Source organism: Chiloscyllium plagiosum, chromosome 14, assembly GCF_004010195.1.
Source record: "Chiloscyllium plagiosum isolate BGI_BamShark_2017 chromosome 14, ASM401019v2, whole genome shotgun sequence".
Taxonomy (NCBI): domain Eukaryota; kingdom Metazoa; phylum Chordata; class Chondrichthyes; order Orectolobiformes; family Hemiscylliidae; genus Chiloscyllium; species Chiloscyllium plagiosum.
In genome coordinates, this window is record NC_057723.1 from 16,505,229 (window position 1) to 16,526,832 (window position 21,604).

The following is a 21,604-nucleotide window of genomic DNA, read 5'->3' on the forward strand; positions in this document are numbered from 1 at the left end:
ACTATTCTCACACATCGGTCGAAGCTGCTGCCTCTAACTCTGACAGAGACTAAACAATTGGTGCACCAACCGCCCTGTGTCTGCAGTAAAGGACTGAAAGGATATCGAAAGAAGATGACTGAGACTGGAAGAACTCGGGAGCAGCAAAAGGATACCTTGTTGAATCCTGAGTGATGAAAGTACTGCATTGTGCTTCCCTAATATTTTTTCACCATCCATAACATCTATCATTTTGTAACTGTGTTTATGGGTTTAAGGGGTAAAATTAAAATTTGAATAATTCATATTTTGTTTGCCTGAGGTTACAACACATTTATTTGTAACAATTAGTAGTTTCTTCTTAAGTACAGAGACCTGATCAGGTGTTTTCTGTTAACCCATGTTCATTAGACAAGTAAATTGGGCACTTTGAATAACTTGGAGAAAGAGAGGACAGCAGGTGCTGGAGATCAGGAGTTGAAGAGTGTGGTGCTGGAAAAGTACAGCAGGTCAGGCAGCAACCGAGGAGGAGATCTGATGTTTCAGGCATAAGCCCTTCACATCAGCAGGGCACATTGAATAAAAGTCTTTAACTTTGGTGACAACCCAGGAGTAGGGGTGCTCAAATATCAGAGCATTTTCCTAAGTGGGTTGTGACAGGGATAGTTGTCAGTCTATCAAAATCTCTGGAGAATAAGGTCTTCTTCAACCTATACACAGTTTATTACAAATGCAGATAACATACACCAAAGGAGAAATGTTTACCTTGATCATAGCAACAAAGGGCATGACCTTCTTCATATACTTCTTCAGCTCTGCCAGGTCTTTCAGTTCACCTGCGATGATTTTATTGTCTGGTAGCTGCCCACCATTTTTCTAAAAAAAACATTCACATTGCAGTCAAAGATTTTGCAAATATATTCATTGGAATATCAAGAATATTCAAAATACTCAAAAGTAAACATCATTATTTGTAAACCTTCTCTGTCAAAATCTATTCAATCCACACACATATATTCTACAAACATTTTAACTTATGTTGTATTAAAATCAACGAGAATACTCTGAAAATGCCAGTGCTGCAAATGGTACCAAATACACAATTTTGTAAACTTGTCCTAAACAAAAATCATCCAAGACTTGGACAGCAGAACGGTTTTTCTTTATTATATCACACAATACTGGCAGTGCTGGCAAGACAAATTTATTGTCCATCCCTAATCATTCCTGAACTAAGTGGTTTTTTTGGAACTTCATGGGCAGTTAAGGGTAAGCAACGTTGCTAAGTGTCTGGAATCACACCTCGATTAGAGCAAGTATGGATGCAGATTTTCTTCTTTAATGGATATTAATAAACCAAAACAATTTTTAATGATGAGTGATAGCTATCATGGTCATAATTACTAAGACTAGCTTTAAATTAAGTTCATAAATCTAAAATACAGCTTTAATGACATGAACTAATGCCCCCAGACATTAATCCAAGTCTTTGGATTACTAGCGCAGTGACATTATTGCTAAACCACACACCCACCTGGTTGATTGTAAACTTCAAGAAAACCCTGTGATAGTCAACAATAATTAACCTATTAATTTTGTTTGGATAACAGTAATGAAAATAAATGATTTTCCAACGTTATTTTACAGTGGACCATGCTAACACAGCACCTGATTGAACATGGAGCTGAGTGGTCATCTATTTTGGATCAATAAAAAGGATAATTTGCAATATTACTTAAATAGTCAAAAACCAAGAACAGTTGAGATCTAAAGATATTTGGAGATCCATATGTACAGACCAGCAAAAGATAGAGATCCGGTACAAAATATATTCAGAAACATGAAATAGACAGAATAACATTTGATCAAGGGCTAGAATGAAGGAGCAGTAATTTTGTGACAGATCTCCAAAGCCTGTATCATATTCAATAAAGACACGACATATGAACATAGGAACAATGAACAAATGTAGGCCATGTTCATTACTTTTAAAAGGTATGTAAGGCGCATTCAATACTTTTATGATAGCCCACACTGAGTAAAATTCATCTTTGGGAATTGACTTTGCTTTTACAATGGATAAAATGTTCTATACAAGATTGCCTGAATTATCCAAATGGCCACTTATTGTAAGAGCTTAGGATGAAGTCCATCAGGACACAGGCACTTGTCAGCCTGGAGCTTCAATAATCTGTTCTGTATGACTTTTTTGGCAATTTTGATTTTTCCATAGTTCATCCTATTTATTGCTGCTTCTGGAATGCTGCCCATCCCCTCAATAGCAAAGACTGATGCAGAACAGGGCAAAGTAAAATATTATGATCAGAATTTTAGAAATACTTAGGTATTTTAAACAACACTAACGTGGGAACCATTTAACTGTCATTCATTAGTTATGGGGGCAAGAATACACAAAACTAAAGGAATGGCTCAATTGCTGTACACATACATCAGAAGTCAATACAATTCACATCAGGAAACATAAAAACTTACCTCATAGTGATTACGCAGCAACAGAAGTGTTGTGTGTTGCCATGGAGGGTAGTTCTTTGCCACATATATATTACAGTGAGAAGGTTTCTGTGTTGGTTTTGGATCTCCTTTCTGTATTGGAACATTTTCACAACAGTTAAGAACAACGGATGCTGCATCAGGCACAGCCGATATGCAAATAGCAACTAATTAGCTAATTGCAAAGGGACTTTGTAAACAAGAACATGAGAGATCAGTTGATTTTAACATTCGAGTCTTATTGTGAAGAAAACATTTACAAATTTCTTAAGTTTGCTTGAACAGTGTTCTTAAGTTTGCTTGAGCCGTTAACATAACAACTGTGGATATGCAGAACCTACAGTGTTGTTATTCATAGTGCAAATCCTTCACTGCTGACTTATGCCAGAAATAAAACTAAGCTGAGGTTGTAAGTTTTCTCACTGAGCTGGTAGGCTTGTTTTCAGATGTTTCGTCATCATGCTAGGTAACATCAGTGAGCCTCCTGTGAAGCGCTTGTGTTCTGTCCTGCTTTCTATTTATGCCTTGGTCTGTTAAGATAGGTAATATCATTTCCATTTCTTTTTTTTCCAGAGGTTGGTAAATGTGGTCCAAATCCATGAGTTTATTGATGGAGTTCCATTTTGAATGCTAGGCCTCGAGGAAATCCCATGAATGTCTCGGTTTAGCCTGTCCTCGGATGGATGTGTTGTACCAGTCAGTCAAAGTGGTGCCCCTCTTCGTCTGTAAGTAAGGATACGAGTGAGTGTGGGTCATGTCTTTTGGTGATGACTTGGTGTTCTTGTATTTTGGTGGCTAGCTTTCTGCCTGCCTGTTTGATGTAGTGTTTATTACAGTCCTTGCATGGTATTTTGTAAATGACCTTTGTTTTGCTGATTGTTGGTACAGGGTTCTTTAGGTTCATAAGTAGCTGGTTCAGTGTGTTGGTAGGTTTGTGGGCTACCATCATGCTAAGAGGTTGGAGTAGTCTGGACCCCAATTACCAATCTCTGAGAAAAAGGACAGGAAATGAAATCATCCACCTTAACAGACCAAAACATACAAATAGAAAGCATGACTGAACAGCAGCACCTCATCAGAGGCTCACTGATGATGTTACTTAGCATGATGAAACATCTGAAACCAAATCTACCAGCTCAGCGAGCAAACTTACAACCTGAACCTCAACCCGAGCTATAATTCTTCTCAAAAATTGCAAAACTAAGTTGAGTTTACACATGAAAAAAGCTAAAGTGCTAAATGTAACAGAAATAAAGCAGATTGACAGCTCCATTAGGCCCATCGAATCTGTACTGACCCTCCCAAGAGCATCTCACCCAGACCTACATCGACACCACATCTCATGAATTAAAACTTGCTTGTGCTTTCTCTGCCACATGGTCATCCCTTTTAATTATCTACTAGAACAGTTCTGGAGAAAAGAAAACAGATGTTCTGTTTTTTAATTTAAAGGCAGACAAATGATGATCTAAATGATGTCTGGTTAAATTCCCTAACAGTTGTGAAAATTTACACTCCTATAAACAATAGAAAATGAAGCACACATGGAGAATTTTGGTGAATCACAGCAGAAATGTAGCTTTTCCAAAACCCACAGTATTTGCTTTCCTTTCAGAAAATTATGGGCGGCACGGTGGCACAGTGGTTAGCACTGCTGCCTCACAGCACCAGAGACCCGGGTTCAATTCCCGCCTCAGGCGACTGACTGTGTGGAGTTTGCACGTTCTCCCCGTGTCTGCGTGGGTTTCCTCCGGGTGCTCCGGTTTCCTCCCACAATCCAAAAGATGTGCAGGTCAGGTGAATTGGCCATGCTAAATTGCCCGTAGTGTTAGGTTAGGGGTAAATGTAGGGGTAGGGGTATGGGTGGGTTGCGCTTCGGCGGGGCGGTGTGGACTTGTTGGGCCGAAGGGCCTGTTTCCACACTGTAAGTAATCTAATCTAATCTAATCTAAAAAAAATGAAGCAAGATTTTAGCATATCACCCTTCTCTACCATTTCAATTAGCTGATGGGGTGACCATAGGAAATTGCTTCACGAGGTCAAATCTAGACTCCAATCAGTAAATCCTGCAGTCACAGATTAAATTTAGAAAAATGGAATGCCCTACCATCACAACGACACTAATAATGCAATCAGAAATACTATAGCTACTTCATTAAATCTTATAATGTAAATTCACGATCTGTATCAAACTGAAGATTTTCCAGTCAGTCCACTCATCAAATATTAATTGCTTGGTATGCTATTAATACCTGTGCAAGAGACAAGCACAAACAAGTTTTAATTCGGGAGATGGGTGTGGACGTGGGTCTGGATAGGACTCTCTTCGGAGGGTTAGTGCAGACTCGATGGGCTAAATGACGTCTTTCTGCACTGTTGGGATTGGGTTTGCCAAAGCAGCACAATAATTAGCTTCTTCACACACAATTATGAAATGGTTGGACAGAGTTGGACCTGTCACTCTTAGTACATCAGATGGGAGTAAGTTGTGCACAGCAAGGGAGAAGGAAGAAAATAATCACCAATGCAATCAATCATCATTAAGCAACAAGGCCATTAAATTGCATTGGTAGTTATTTGATAGCCAGGTTGATCTGTTCATAGAGGATTCCATTAATGTAACTTTGGAAGGAACAACAAAAGATAGCCTGTACTTTGTAACTAAATGTAAGCTTTTCATTGTTTATATAAATTTTCCTACTTTTCCTTTTCCTGCAACCATATAATTCTTGGCACGGAGTCGAACATCATGAGCAGTTTCCATTAAATATTGAGATGAACGAATGAGGATTTCATCCACATGTCCAGCTACTGGCCATTGTGCCTTCATCAGTGACTCAGTCTGAAACAAGTTAAATGTGGGATTCAAATTCAATATTAAACACAAGCTATATGAACAGATGTTAGACACACATTGATTTCCTAATTTAGTGCAAATGCAGAGCACGACTTTCTAACTAAAATATCAGTGAAATAAAAAAACCTCTAAGTTTTTGTTCATCAGAACTTAAAAAATGTCTTCCTTATCCATCTTTCTGCACAGAAGTTGGTTGTCTAGACAAACCACTTGTCATAGTTGTAGCACACACACTTCAGGATCACAATGTTATAGGTTCAAGCATCATTTTGAATAAAAAAAGTTAAAATGCCTCATCTGTCCTCTTAAGTAGATGCAAAAGGTGCATCCTCTGGTGTTCCAGTCAACATTTATCCCTCAAGCAATACCACCACCTACTAACATATTTTCTTCAATTTTCAATCCCATTTGAGGAATTTTGCAGTTGAGTAGTTGCTGTGTTCTGTGCATTAGATTTGCAATCACTACAATTGTTTCAACACACTTTTGTTAGGATCTTTAGAGCTGTTTCAAATATTTCAAATTGCATAGGTGCAAATTCAGATCTGGCAAAATTGAAGCAATAAGTATGAACTTGTCCCCCATTCTGGTTTTTCTGCCATCATTGCTTTCAAAGCTATCCCAAGATGGGAAATCTTTCCGCTGCTTTTATGGATTAGTAAGGGAATGAGTGAGCTGTCAATAGTTATTTTTGATCCAACAAAGTAAACTGTGATTGAGACATCTCATAATCAAAACAAATATTCCTGGTGTTTATAGGTACATGAAGACGAATATTTATGAGGGTCAGGCAAGCTGGAAATGTCTCGTCCTGCAGGGTCAGACTGGCAACTGGGAGGAGTGTATCATTTGGCAGATTACTGGTTGGAAGGCTTGAGATCTCAGTACTGTGAGAGGGCTCAGCACCCAACAAAATGTTTACAAGAGTCTACTACTATTCTTGGCTCACAAAGTTGTCGTAAAAAGCTCCTCTGCTGGCTTTGGCTGCTTCTATCCATAATCTGCTGGCTTGCTTTCCCAATTTCTGGAAAATCTGGACATTTCAGTCTTAAATTTTAATCCGGTTCACATTTTCATTATTGGGACACTGATTTAAAAATGTAATTAGGTCTCCTGCCACATAAGAATGGGCCACACAGTAAAACAGCAATGATCAATTATGCAGCAAGGTGGGACTCACATCCTTCAATTTTTAATTTTCACCACACTTTCAGTCCTCTATCTGTCTGTCAGTTTTAATCCCAATGTTCTAAGTAGGCTACAGTATGGACTCTGCATCACATTCACAGAAATAGAAATAGAACTGACTGTGGATTAGTGGGATCCATGCACAGAAGGAGTTGGGCCCATCAAGAATAATTTAAACTGTTTAACTAATGGTGATGCTTTACTATAAGCTCAAATTTAGAAGAACTATTATAACATCCTCCCAACATTTACCTTTTCTAGGTGCAACTGTAAACAGTACAACTGGTTGCATAAAGAGCCTCTCTTTGTTCAAATATAGTGTGTTAGTTATTGAAGAGGATTATTTGAATAACAGCACCTTTCCTAGAAGTGTCCAGATATGCTCACAAAGGTGGGGACAAATTGGAGCCAGCAGCAGAGTCTGAATTTCAATGAAGTGGAAAACCAGGTCCTGGTGCATTCCTTCCACAGCAACTTCACGGTACTTGTCCTTTGCTGCCTGGAACATAAATTGCAAAATCATCATTCAAAACTCTGACTCTCTCTCCCTGGGGGTTAAATTAAGATAGAAAAAAAAATATCCCTGACAGGATGAATTATTTATTTTCAGAACTTGAACATACCTGAAATTCAAAGAAACCTGTTTTCAAAGCTTCCTTAAACATCATTTTCTCATAATGCTGCTCGGTCTTCAGAATGCCAGCATTTATCTCACTGGAATAATAAACAGAAACCAGTAGTTTAGCCACATATACCCAAAAGCGCACTCAATATTTTGTGACAAAAGCTTTTTCTCTGGGGTGGAGGAGTCTAGAACTAGAAGGCATAGATTTAGGGTGTGAGGGGAAAGATTTAGAAGGGACCTAAAGGGCAGCATTTTCATGCAGAGGGTAGTGAGTGTATGGAGTGAACTTCCAGAGAAAGTGATGGAAGCTGGTACAATTGCAAAATTTAAAAGGCATCTGGATGGGTATAAGAATAAGAAGGGTTTAAAGGGATATGGGCCAAGTGCTGGCAACTGGGATTAGATTAGGTTAGGATGTCTGTCAGCATGGACGAGTTGGACCAAACGGTCCGTTTCCATGGTGTAGATCTCAATGACTCTAAGTTACTAACAAAACAAAAGCGAATGTGGTCTACGCGTGGTCATCAATAATTGCTGTAGATAGGACATTATAGCTGAAGTGTGTTTGTTTTCCACCTCCAGTCAAACCTAAATATTAAACTTTGAACACAAATTAGTTCTCTTCCATTAAAAACTTACCATTTTTGTTAATCCATTCAGTTGTTCTTAAAACCTTGCTAGTTGAATACCTAATTATTTTTTATCAGAGTTTCATTTCTCTACATTTCCTGGAAAGAAATCTCACATGTTTATCATTGTGCAAAGAACACTTCCTGACACCAATTCTAAATTTAAATAAGTATGGGCTAAATTAATGCCTCAGTTAAAATCTGACTAGTAGTAGTCCACATTTACTTCTTTCCATTCCCTTAATGATCCGATATATACGTAGAAGGTAACACAGACATTAACAATTCCAGTTGATAAACCCAAGAGGCAAAAATTGAATTTAGTCCATTAATGGGGCTTGTGCAATTACACCATAACTACAGACATGATGCCAGCAGCAGACAAACACACACACAAATCCCCTCAAGCCTGCTCCATCATGGCAGTCCTATCAAGCCCTGCTACCCTTTCACTCTTTGTTGAACATAAATCTCTCCACCTCTTCTGTAAGAAGAATTTGAGGGCTCTGCTTCCACTCTCTTTTCAGGAACAGCGTTCTAAAGATAACATGACTTTTCAAAAAAAATATTTAATGTTCTGAACAGTCAGCTCCTGATTTTTAAGAGTGTCTCCTGACGCGTTGAACAAGTTTTCTGTCTTATCCTCGATGACAAAAGCTGTGCTTAGCATTTTGTCAGTGCTGTTTGCCTTCATCAGTCAGCACAGACTGCTTCAGCCATTGCTTTGCAATAATCCATAACAAGGTGAATCAAAAGGAAGCAGAGTGTGAAGAAAATCTGGGGATTTTAAATTGGGGAGCTGAAATCCGATCAAATGCTCATGTACGTCCATAATATGTGATGTTGTCCTAGATACTTTCTCCTTATCCTGAGCTGCTGCTGAGGATCTGGTGCCAAAGACTGCACCATGTTGGCCAAGTTGTGTCAGATTGTAAACTGAGAGACATTCTCCATGGAGTTACATACTTATAAACAAGGAACATAAGCAGGCCTTCCCAGCCCTTCAAGCCTACTCTGCCATTTAAAAAGGGATATGATTTTAACCCCAACTCTACATTCCCAAATATTCCCAATAATCTTTCATCCCCTTAGTAATCAAGAATTTATCTACCCCGTGTTAAAAAATATCTAAAGATTCTGCACACTAGCATTTTGAGAAAGTCACCTCTAAACTGCACAGGATACAGATCTAGCCTGTCTAGCTTTGTTTCTCACAAGGCAGTCTGATCATTCCTGGCATTAGTTGAGTACCTTCTCTGAACTGCTCCCAATGCAAATGCAGTGACCACTCCTGTACACAGTATTCGAGATGCAGGCTCACCAATGCCCTGTGTAATTGAAGCATAAACCTCCATACTCTTGCACTCAATTCCCTTACAATAAGCCAGAACATTGTTAGCTTTCCTGATTACTTCTTGTGCCAACATACTACTTAGTGATTACTGTTGAATTGCATCCCACCCTCTGCCTTGAGCATCCAGGCAGCTGAACTGTTGGGTGCTGATCGTCACCTTCACAATATTGCAACAAGACTTCAATAGCAGGAAACCTTTCTTGTTTGGTGGCAGAGACGAGTCAATGGTCACATAAAAAGCAGATACTACTTCTCACCAAGCAGCAACACACTAATTTGACATGATACCAGGACAGTAGGAATTCACCAACATTACGGTTTATGAATAGTTGAACACCAATGCACATTCTGGGAATGAGAACCTACAGAGTTGCAATATGTCTCCCTTCTAAGATGTAACATCCACAGAACCACGTGGGCATAATTTATGGCTCACTGCATTGTTGAGAATCCCAACATATTGGCAAGGCATTAGGGTTACTTTTCCTTCTTCCCTCTGCTAAGGCAGGCAATTAATTTCTTGCCAAAGCGATAGTGCCTTCCTTACCTCCCTGGTGCAGAAAAGCACAACAAATTTATAAACATTACCCACTCCAGCCTGGAAGGATCCTGACACAGAAATTGAAGGCTACAGTGACTTTGCTGGTCACTGACAATGTTGAATGGTGATGTCTTGAAACAGCACGAGTGCGCAGTGATGCTTAAGATGGGACTTTCACAGAATATCCAAGATCCAGATCAGTATTAAATACTGACTGACGTCAAAGTTTCCCCACTTTGCATGCTTCCCAAGCATTAATTATTACCTGAACCACCACCTTTCAAGTCTATTGATTAACACATACCATGCCAGAGGAGTTGGCAATAAACATCAGCAGATTTTTCCCATGTATCAGCTCCCTCAGTATTGAAACCAGCAAGATTACATTTCTGAATGTTGCTGCCTGCATTTTTCAATAGTTTTACGCAACTCAAACTGTCACTCTGAATCGGCTTCATCTCTGCTATGTCTTGAGTTCTTGAATTTTATTTTGCTTCTCAAAGACTAGGGCAAATCAGAGTCAAATCAAGCACTTGATGGATTGATCGAAATTTCACAAAAGGTTTGACTATGGACAATCACAACAATAAGCACAGGCACAACTATTTACCATATTCAACCATCCTGGATGGCTTTAAGCTAATTTTATATGGACTCTTACCATGTTTCCTATCATACAAGTAATAAACAAAACAGAATACAATAAGACTGAAGAACTGTAAGGAGCTTTTAAAAAAGTTATTTCGAATAAATGCTTTTACAATATAACTGACCATTACAATAATACTAAAGAACGTTGTAATTATTTTGGAGTGACATGCTCAAATACAAAGGCCATTCAGTACCTGGCAAAGACTCTGTCATTGAAGGTGTTGGCAGGCCCACTCCGAAGGCTCTCACGATTAGCAATCATCTCCTTGACCCATTCCACCCAAGTGTAGAGCCTCAGGATACCAGCGTCAGCCATAGTTTCGACAAAGTTTGCATCTTCCACAGTGTCTCCAGCATCAGCAAGAGCAAGACGCATTCCTGGGGACAAAGTTTTACCAAAGGAATAAAGAAGATGGTTTGCTTATGAATAATCTTATCTGGTAAGGTGCTGTAAACAACCATCTGTCACTGTCTCTTAGAACTAAAACACGACCAAGAAAGTCCACAACAAATCAAATAAGTTTGGTCTCCATTATTTAAATAAAGATTATACCTTTACGCACCAGAGTGGTACTTCTTTGTTACTTATCTCCTCAAACTTTTCCTAGTTTTGAAAATTTATCAGATTCCTATCTCTACCGACTTTTCTTTTTCCACTTTCAGAATTCACCAATCCCTTTGCAACAATAAACTGAATTGTTCTTGCAATTTTGAAGTATACGATTTAATAGAGAGGAAGAAACTGCTCATTGGTAGGATGATTGGGAGTTATACAAGTACATAAGGAGGGATCTTTGTGACTTAATAATAGTGTCCCGTCCCCCTTAGCTAGAAGAACTAAGTTCAAGTCCCACCTGCTCCAAACATGTGTAATAACATCACTGAGCAGATTACTGAGAAAATATCAGCAATTATCTGTTTCGGGGCACATGGGGCACAGTGGTATTGGCCCTGCTCTGAGGAGGTGTCCCAAGTTTAAGTGTCACCTGTTTTAGAGTTGTGTACCAATAGGTTGATTGGAAAATATCTACAGCACATTAAGCGTCAGCACATTCAGCATTTGAAATGTACAACCAGATAAGGAGATGGAACAAATCAATCAGCAACTTTCAAGAGATTCAAATGTATATATTTGAAAAGGAGAAAATGTTGCCTATTAGGAAAAAGCAGGTGAAGACTCCATAGTTCGGTCTTTCACAGAGCCCAACCAATCTCCTTCTAAACTCCATGATTTAGTGAATCAGTGTTCTTCCGCTTTTTCTAACAGTCTTCCTATTATGGAATTGCAAAAACTGCATACAAAAATTCCCAAAGTGGTCTGACCGATCACTGTGCTTATTCAGCAAAACTTGAGTTGCGTTTTCAATGTTTGTTTGTGCAAAATTCTAAATTATAGTGTGAAAGAAATACATTCATTCATACAGCATCTTCCAGAACCTCATGATCTGAAAAGTACAACAGAATAGTGCTTGAAGTTTATTTACCCTTGAAGTAATTTGCACACAGCAAGATTGCACAAAACATGAGAAATGGCACATGACCTATTCAATAGTTTGTAAAGGATAAATATATTCCAGCAGCCAATCATAGAAAGCTTTGCTTTTGTTTTAAGTCTCAATGTAGTCAAAAGGGCTTCATAGATTGACTCATGTAAAAGATATAACCTGTAACAGTGCAACATTGCTCACCTTGGCACAAAAATGCATTTATTATGGAATTTTAAATCTGTATTTTGACTATGCAATATCTATGCACCTGCATAGCTCAATCTATGTTCCTATTCTTTAAAAAAAATCTGTTAAGTATACTAGCTGGAGAACACATGCTTTCACTTTTCTTTGTGCCCCCCTTCCCCCCAAAATCATTACCATGAAGTGAGTTGCAACAATCATTATCTGCCATTCTACTCGTATCCTCCTGCAATATTCTGATTATATTAACTGGAATTAATTGTAAGTTATTTTTCAAGTAATAATGCCACAATAATTCATTAGGAAAAAAATATCTTTACATAATTGGTGGCATCTGGTAAGCCAAAATCACCACTAATAGATTACAGTCCACAACTGCACTCATCTTTCCATATACCACCTCATACAAGTAATTTCTCTGTAATGTCAATATTGGTCAAATGTACAGAGAAACTTCCAGTCATGATGAAATAAACACACAGGGGAGTGAAGACAAGATGCTGAGGAGACAGGGAGATCGCAGGACTCACCATCTGCAGAGAACTTTTCCACAGCTTCAGCCAGAGTAAGGAAATTCCCTGTGGATTTGGACATCTAATGGAAACAGAAGTGGCACAAAGTTAGGCACCATAGTAGACAGTGTAGATTGCAGCATTAAATTATAATGGGATATCGACTGACTAAGTAAATGAGCAAAACTGTGGCAGATGATGTACAAAGTAATCAAGCATGAGGTTATCCATTTTTGAACTGAAAAAGTTTCGATCAGGGTATTTTCTAGATTTTTAGAACTTTCATTCCCAGGATGAAAATGTCACTGACTAGGTCAACATTTATGGATAGTACAAAGTTAAATTCAGTGGATGCTCAAAGATATTTGGGGGTTTTGGTGTACAGGGTGACCGCCATATATGCGGAGTCAGTTTACGTGGTTTCAGTTACCTGTGGCCTGAATGTATTACATGGAACATTACAGAACCAGGGACCACAGGGCTGCCAGATAGGTACGTTTCCAATTTAAATGAATGGCTTGGCTATGATCTGCGGTTTTGGAATTCTGTGGTAGGTCTTGGAACTTATCCCCTATGCGTTCAGGTTGACGACTGTACAGATCTTTAAAATGTTGATGAGCAGGTACTGAAAATAATCAAGAAAGTGAATGGAATGCTGGCCTTTATATCTCGAGGACTGAAGTACAAGGGTACAGATTGTATAATGCAGTTAACCAAAACTCTGATGAGACCCCACTTGGGGGAGTACTGCGAGCAGATCTGGGCACCACATGTCAGGAAGGAAATACTGGCCAAGGTGTCTGGGGTGTACCTTAGGCTTACAAGAATGATACCTGAATGTCAGGGGTTAATGTATGAGGAGAAATTATACAAATTAGTCCTCCTTTCTCTAGAAATTAGAAGATTAAGGGGCGATCTGACTGAAGATATTTACAGGAAAGGCAGGGTGGATAAAGATAACCTATTTCTATTAGTTGGAGATTCAAGAACCTGGGGGCATAATCTGCAAAGTCGGGCCACTCTATTCAGTGAGATAGTCGGAACCACTTCTATGCACAAAGGATGATAGATGCTTGGAACTCTCTTCCACAACCAGCAGTGGTTGGAGGATCAGCTGATTTTAAATCTGAAATCGACAAATGTTTGTTGAATTAAGGTATCAAGGGATATGGACCAAAGACAGAGATATGGAATTAGGCCACAGTTCAGCCATGATCTCATTAAATGTTGGAACATTCAGCTCCTCAAGCCTGTTCCTATGTTCCTAGAAGTTTATCAGGGACATGCAAACGTGAACTATATTAAATCCAATTAAATGTTAATGCAATGGAAATCACACCAGTCATGAATCGTTCTTTAACATAGTAAAAATTGTATTGCACCTTTTCAGAATTCAGTAGTAAGTGTCCATTTGCTCTTACAGCTTGAGGCCATTTTGTTCTACAATTTAAAATATAAAGTTAGTTGTGCAGAAAAATATTTTAGTAATAGTCTCCCCTCAAATGCACATTTCCCCCCTTCAACACACTAGCTAGCATCTTTAGTCAGGATAACAAGCTTGCTAAAGTACACTAATGACCCTCGACATATTGTGACAAACCTCTGGAACAGGTGGGACTTGAACCCAGGCCTTCCAGTTCAAAAGTAGGAACTGTGCCACTACCCCACAAGAATCCTTGTCATGACTCTCAATACCAAGAGATATGTCTTTTGGATAATTATCCATTCAAAGACAACACCACCTTCATTAGCAAATGTGTAGGCCCTCCCAACAAACAGTTGGATGAGCACGATCTGCAAATAATCATGCACCTCATTCAAATCATGTTACTAAATGACGTGCTCTCACCTGTCACTAGGCCACATGGCTACATGGTTATACAGGTAGTAGGAGAGATGGTTTGGAACCAAGTCTTTTCCAGAGACTCGTAAATCCACTGGATACCAATATTCAAATTCTTTTCTCAGTTGATCTAGATTTTGTTTTGGAATCTGAGTCTCTGGAAATGGAGCAGTCTTTAAAAACACATAATCCCAAACTTCTCTGGTCATCTGCTCTGGCCTGAGGAGAGAAATAAAGAAAAATACCAAGACTGGTAGATATCTACGATTGTGGAAGGTGTGTGTAATGATTACACTTCTTTTTAAAAAATGACATATATTTTACAACATTGAGGTTCATCATGAATTAAGTTTAATACTGATTTCAAACACAGGTCACACAACTGGATTGGAAGTTAGATTTCAGAGAGGAAAGAGCCAATAGGTACAACATCTAGTCTCTAAAAAGGGCTGATCATTAAGGAAGGAATATGAATTATTAACTCCAACCTGTGGTGCTCAGTGGTATTAAATGGCTTAAGTACATTGTCTGAAAATATTTTATTTGTGGTATGAAATTGCATCAACTGAATTGGTAATAGGAATGGATGGGTCAAGAAACAAAGGGATCTTCTGTCTTTTTAAAAAGAACAAACTCACACTGCTATTAAACTAACATGAAAAGGTTATCCTTGCTTTATTGACCTATAATCAGGATACTTCTTTCAATCAGAGGATGACTCGGTTAGCATTTATTGCTCATTTTTAAATTGACGAGAGGATCACCTTCTTATACACAACCGAAATCCCTGAGCTAGCCTCTCAAAGCGGAAGTGAGGACTACAGATGCTGGAGATTAGAGCCGAGAGCGAGATTCTGGAAAAGAACAGCACAAAGGGCAGCATCTGAGGAGCAGGAGAATCGATGTTTCGGGCAAAAGCCCTTCATCAGGAATCTGGCCTCATTCCTGATTAAGGGCTTATGCCCAAGACGGCGATTGTCCTGCTCCTTGGACATTGCCTCACCTGTTGTGCTTTTCCAGTACCACACTCCTGACACTCGCCTCTCAAAGTAAAGTCACATAGGTCACAGGTAAAGAGAGCAGATTTTTTCCCTGAACCAGATACATTCTTCATGACAATTTGATAGTGACATGATCATGAATGGTAAGTCCTGGCCTTTGAATTACTAGCCCAATAACAGAGCTGCTATATTACTACACTCTATTAAGAGCGAACATGTGCATAGATATTCTGTACTAAAATTACTTCACAGCAACTTGAAATGACTCTTCAGAGGCCAGCATCTCTTCATCAATCACCCTTCAGTTACAAACACATAGCCTTTAACAAAAGCACTGCCTCTCACCAAATCAGGCATAAACAGGGCCCAATATCTTTGGCATACCTCTGGCACTGAGGCAGTTCAGAGGAGGCTCACCAGGTTGATTTCAGGGATGAAAGGGCTGTCATATAGGGAGTGGGTCAATAGTTTGAACTTGATTGCTAGAATTCAGGAAAATGACAAGGAATCTGATTAAGATATCTAATATGCTAAAGGGGATTGTTAAGGTGGACATTGGCAAGATGCTCCCCCTAGTGAAGGAGCGGCGCTCGGAAAGCTAGTGTGCTTCCAATTATACCTGTTGGACTATAACCTGGTGTTGCGTGATTTTTAACTTTGTACACCCCAATCCAACACAGGCATCTCCAAATTATGTCCCCCTTGTGAGACAGTGTCGAACAAGAGGTCTTGGAGATAGAGTGAGAGGAGGTGGGATCAAAACTGAGATGAAGAGAAACCACTTCTCTTTGTGGATCTGTGCAAGTCACTGCCCTAGAGTGCAGTGGAGATAGAATCAATCAAGACAGAAACAGACATGTTTCTGATTAAAAAGCTGGATAAAGGGCTAGGAGGAACAGGCAGGAAGGTGGAGTTGAGATCAGCCATAATCATTTTAAAATGGCAGAGCAGGGTCAAAGGGCTGAATTGCCTACTTCCATTCCTAATTCCTATGTTCTTATTTACCCTTTATGCCAGCCTGATTGGAGCAAATTAATAGCCACAATCAGGGAATTTAATTTCTATAAGGTCTGCTGGCTGACTTCATTACAATCACAACACAATCTTAAAAGTAGACGATTACCTGTTTCCAGCCTTTAAACAAGATAGAAGTTCATCCATTTATGCATGGATAGCATGGCATTGACTACACAGAATCAACCATAACTGCCAATTATTTTGATAACCAAGCATTGTGAAAAATAAATTACATTACAAATTAAAACAGGCATTTTGAGAAGTTATTCCTACTTGATTCCCAGTGGGCCAGAGGTCTGACCATTTAAATATCCCTCGTGTAATAGATGAGCAACAGTGTAGTAAGCCATATAAATGGTGGAATCAGAGAGAGACTCTATCAGCCACTGGTCATCCCATGGCAGTCGAGAACCTGAAAAGAATAAAAACATATAAATTTACTTAAAAGCTGCAGAACTATTTGGGAGAAATAATGCTCTTAACATAAAGCAAGATGTTGAAATGCTATGTGTTGAGGAAGTGATATGATGGAGGTCCAGAAGGACTAAAACAAAAGCTGAAAAATAGGCAGATGGGGGCTGAAGGCACAAAGAATTGAGTCTTTGACAGATGAAAGGAAAGCAGTTACAAAAGATTCCTCGAAGTAGTTTCAAAAGATGTGTAGAATTTGCAGATAGCATCCAGTTTGGTGTAATGGGGTGAAATTGCTGCTGTATCTGGAAGGTGTGCTGTGATCATGGGTGAGGAGGAGGAAGGACATAAAGAGCACCTTCTGCGTTTGCATGGGAAGATGCTTTTGGGAGTGTGGGGTAGTATTCAGACTGGAGAAAGGAGTGGACCAAGAGGGAAATGGCCCTGTGGAAGGCTGACAAGAAAATGGAGGGAAATATGTGCTGGTGGTGGCAGCTGCTGGAGGTGGCAGAAATGGCAGCTAATGATCCTTAGGATGTGGATGCTGGTGGGATGGTAGACGAGGAGGAGGGGGAACCCTATCAGTGCTGTGGCAGGGACAGATAGGGCGAAGGTTGAAGTGTGGGAGATGAGTCGGACATGGCTGAAGGTGATGAATCATCGGTTGAGGAAGATGATGGTCATTTTGGATGCCCTCTTGTTGAAGTTGGCATCATCAGAACAGATGCCACAGGAACAGAGGAACTGGGAGAATGGAATAGAGTCTTTCCAGGTAGCAGGGTATGAGAATGTATAGTCAAGGTAATTGTGGGAGCCAGTGGGTTTGTACTGGAAGTTAAGTCTATAGATTCACTAACTAAAATATAGCAGGAAATAAACAACAGTTTTCAATTTATAAGACACTGCATGCTTATAGAAATAATAGTCAAGTTGCTAACACATGGGAAGAGTAATGATAAAAACCCTGCACAGGCAAATATAGTAGACATGTATTTTGCATTTGTTTCCTTTATTTGAATTGCTTCATTAATTCCAGAGTTGTACAAATGATGCAAGTTATAGCTAGGCTCCTCCCAAGCAGAAGGATCCTCATCTCCAAATAACTACTCAAAATGATCAGTGAGTGCCTACATGTAGGTTGGTGTCTTCTGCAAACAATGAATCATAAACATTAAAAGGCGCTAAGGATGGCATGGTGTCTCTAGTTCTGTCTTTCATCATTTAGGATTTTGAAAACAAAGTATGATGCCACTTAATCCACACTTTTAGACTTGCTTCATCTTTGATTTACTTTTTTTTTAAACTTAGGTTGTACAAAGTAAGTCATGGGGACAGTTTGCCCAAAGAGATAAATGATCTCAAAGGTCTTGCAAGGAATGTCAAGTATTCAGAAAACAATCACCTTAAATTTAAAACACTCTCCTTAAAAGACATTGTCTTTCATGACCTTGCTCCACAGAAAAGAAAGTCAAGTGTTACACTAACCCAGGCCATATGTTCTTGAGCAGGCATGATCTTGTAGCCACTCAAGACTGGCTTCAAAGTTCCGTCTAGTCTCCTCACAGTATCTGAAAAATTAAAATAATATGCATAGTTGCAGATACTCTTCCACCTTTATAACAGGATACGTTACTATATTAAAAGTTTGTTTGAATGGTCACCTTTGTTACAGTAGTCCATAGCTGTCAACATTAATATCTCAGGTTACTACGATGCACTATGTTCCAAATAACATGCATGTTCCTTGTATTTTAGAGACCTAACCAGAGTATGAATGCAGTAACATTTCCAATATAAATTTACAGCATTGCTGATTTGAAAAAAAAAAATCCTTTCTGAACAAGTGAGATATATCATTGTTCCACACAGCAACAAAGAAAATTACAAGTGCTGGCTCCACCTCTTACTGTGCTAAGCTCCAATCGTTCAGAGTGGATGGGAAAGTCAAAACCAAGTTAGCTTCGAGGATCCCTTTCCTCTAATTCTTTCCAGATGCCTCAACAGTAACTTGGACAGACATCAGCAACAAAACTGTTATCTGATTAAAGAACATTTGAGACTTGATGGTCTGAGGGTGGGTATAAAAAAAATAAAGCAGTGGTTGGGACTATGGAGTTGAAAACCTGCCACAGACTAGCTGAAATCCTGGATGCACTACATTGACTGGCATTGTTGGAATTCGATCAACTAATTACTATGATTTCAAAAGTACAAATGCATGCTCTCAAAAGGATGTGGGAAAGAACTAATGAGAATAGAAGATGATAACAAAATGAATGGCACATACGTTTCCAGACTTGAGAGGCAATCTACAGCCTGCTTCTTCCAGGTTTCTTCACCATAATCCAGGTACCTAAATCGAATGTGAACATTTTAAAATTAAAGCTATTCTTTACACAGATTGATCAACATTTTCTAGATATACTTGAAAGAAACAAGTCAGCACTGATGAAGTCATCTAGACTCAAAATGTTAGCTTGCTCTTTCTCCATGGATGCTACCTGATCTGCTATGATTTCCAGCATTTTTGTTTTCAAGTCTAAGAAGCAGTTAGATGCTGTGATGAAGAGGAAGAATTACAACTGTAAATAAAAGTGTAAAATGAATGGAGTGACCTTCCACATCCTGACCATGTATATTGTATTTTATCAGCGGTGAGTCGCACAATGTTCAATAACCATAAAAGCCGACCTGCTGTCTGTAATCAGGGATGTGAAACCCATGTAGGGTTCCCATTCCTGATTACTATCCAACTGGAAAATACACAGAAATAGATTCAACTGGCATGAATCCCATGTTTTAATGAGCCCCAGACACTGACATTAAACAGCACCTGTGATGAATTAGTGAAGCATCAAAGGGCTTCAGGTATCTCTAGATTCATCCAATTGTTGGTTTGGGGTGTTGAAAAAGAGAAAAGAAAGAGAAACAAAAAAAAAGTTTCAAAATAAAAACTCACCACTGGTCACACAGTGCTACGACACACTCATCAGCAGACCTAGATATAACTTGCTTCTCAGGTTCCATGTAGATCATGGCCTCTCCCTAGAATAGTTATTAGAAACATATTTTTTGAATTGGGATACTCTAGAATACTATTTTCTGGATCCATTTTAACCTACTTTTCTTAGCTTGCATTTCTGGACAGTTAGCTACTGTGTGCTTCCTGCAATGTCTCTGTTCAAATCAGTGCATGACGAGTGTACGAACTGACCAAAATACAAGCAATTACCAAAGTGATGTTGCACTCCATGCAAAAACTAATCAAATAGGAAGCTCAAACTGGAAACATAGCCAGTAGTATAACCCTTTATCATAGCAATTAGAGTCTGCAGTATAGCACAGCAATTTAATGCAGCATGTTGTTTATGCAAGGCTTGTTACTTTAACATTACAATGAGAACTTACAATCCATTCTGCTGTTTTAGCAAGTCATTTAATAAATCAAAAATTATACTTACATTGTCTATCATTTTTCGTTGAATTGGTTTCTTGACTTCTTGAACTTTCTGCCCTTCGTAACCATCCACAAGCATTATCTATAGGAGAACAGGGTTGTGATCATACAACTAAATGGAGATATTTTTAATTAAACTGTTCAGACATGTTATGACACATCTGTGAAACAGATGAAACTTGAACCTGGGCCTTCTGGGCCAGAGATAGGCAGACCATCACTGCATCACAACAGTCCTATAGGTTAAGAAATAATTTCCTTAGTGATCAAATTTGCCTCACTCCAAACAAACAATTAAAAACTGAGCCAAACCGACAACAGGTGTTCCTTGGAGTTGAAGAAGTGAGAGTTCAAACCACTCACAAGAGTCTGATACCTAATCTGAAGAGCCACTTGACTATATGGTATAATTATATCATGATAAATTTGCCAGTACGGCTGGTGAGCCTGGAAGGCGGTCAACATGGGAGAGTTTGAGCTCAGTGCAGCGAGAGATTGTGCCCTTGTGGGGACAGCCCAGCATGGAGTGACTGTAAGCCCAGGGGTAAAGAAGGACTGTAATTTTGAACTTAACTACATTTCTTCATTTACTACTTTATATTGAAAAGAACTGTAATGTTGTACTTTTAACTCATTACTTTTCTACTTTGAACCAGGAGTAGTGACTTTGTATATTTTTCATTGTACTCGAGTACGCATGACAATAAAAACTAATTCCGAAATAGGAATTTTGAACACAAATACAAAAAAATGTGAGCAGTTCAAAGAATTTTGAACTTTAGAAGGTTTGAAAAAAAGCAGCATCTCACATTCCAGTTATCTCTGCCTAGAAATTTCACTTAATGATAACACTTGATTTTGAATTTGTATGCAATGCAACAGGTGATGAACTAATGTTTATAAATGGAACAATTTGTATTTTTGTTTAGTTTTTTTTTCCCTGTGCAAGAGCTTGAATCCATTACAAACCCCCTCATAAAAGCCTTTCAGGTAAACTCGCTCTTTGGCCTCCACAAGCTTTTCCCGATCATTCTGGCTTTGAATCTTCAGTTCGTCACATACAGTTGGTGCAGAGAGATTTCCATACTCAGGGATTTCAATTATAGGAATCTATCAAACAAGCAACACAGACAGAACATTAACAAGCGCTAATTAACATGGAATCTCAACACATTAAGTAGAAATCCATTTCTCTTTTCTGTCACGGTCCTGCTTTGTTAAAGCTCATGAGGTCCTCTGGTGGTCACTTTATTAGCTACATGCTTGGTGAAAACCTGCTGCCTAACCATGGTGCTGATTTTGTTTCTAAAGGGCGTTGAGACCATGTCAGAAAGCCA

At 38.9% G+C, this 21,604-nt stretch overlaps 1 protein-coding gene across 1 annotated transcript in view; it reads right to left on the minus strand.

Annotated features, from left to right (window-relative positions):
• The window catches only part of lars1b (leucyl-tRNA synthetase 1b), a 53,213-nt gene that overhangs the window by 9,546 nt on the left and 22,063 nt on the right, over window positions 1–21,604 (minus strand). The window contains exons 14-28 of the mRNA XM_043703255.1: window positions 21,237–21,377; window positions 20,272–20,349; window positions 19,770–19,855; window positions 19,098–19,163; window positions 18,296–18,378; window positions 16,673–16,811; window positions 14,388–14,600; window positions 13,921–13,978; window positions 12,557–12,620; window positions 10,530–10,713; window positions 7,159–7,249; window positions 6,894–7,034; window positions 5,192–5,332; window positions 2,473–2,583; window positions 745–855 (exon numbers count right to left, since the gene is read on the minus strand). Coding sequence (XP_043559190.1) covers window positions 745–855; window positions 2,473–2,583; window positions 5,192–5,332; window positions 6,894–7,034; window positions 7,159–7,249; window positions 10,530–10,713; window positions 12,557–12,620; window positions 13,921–13,978; window positions 14,388–14,600; window positions 16,673–16,811; window positions 18,296–18,378; window positions 19,098–19,163; window positions 19,770–19,855; window positions 20,272–20,349; window positions 21,237–21,377 — 1,707 coding nt within the window. The remainder of the gene's footprint in view (window positions 1–744; window positions 856–2,472; window positions 2,584–5,191; window positions 5,333–6,893; window positions 7,035–7,158; window positions 7,250–10,529; window positions 10,714–12,556; window positions 12,621–13,920; window positions 13,979–14,387; window positions 14,601–16,672; window positions 16,812–18,295; window positions 18,379–19,097; window positions 19,164–19,769; window positions 19,856–20,271; window positions 20,350–21,236; window positions 21,378–21,604) is intronic.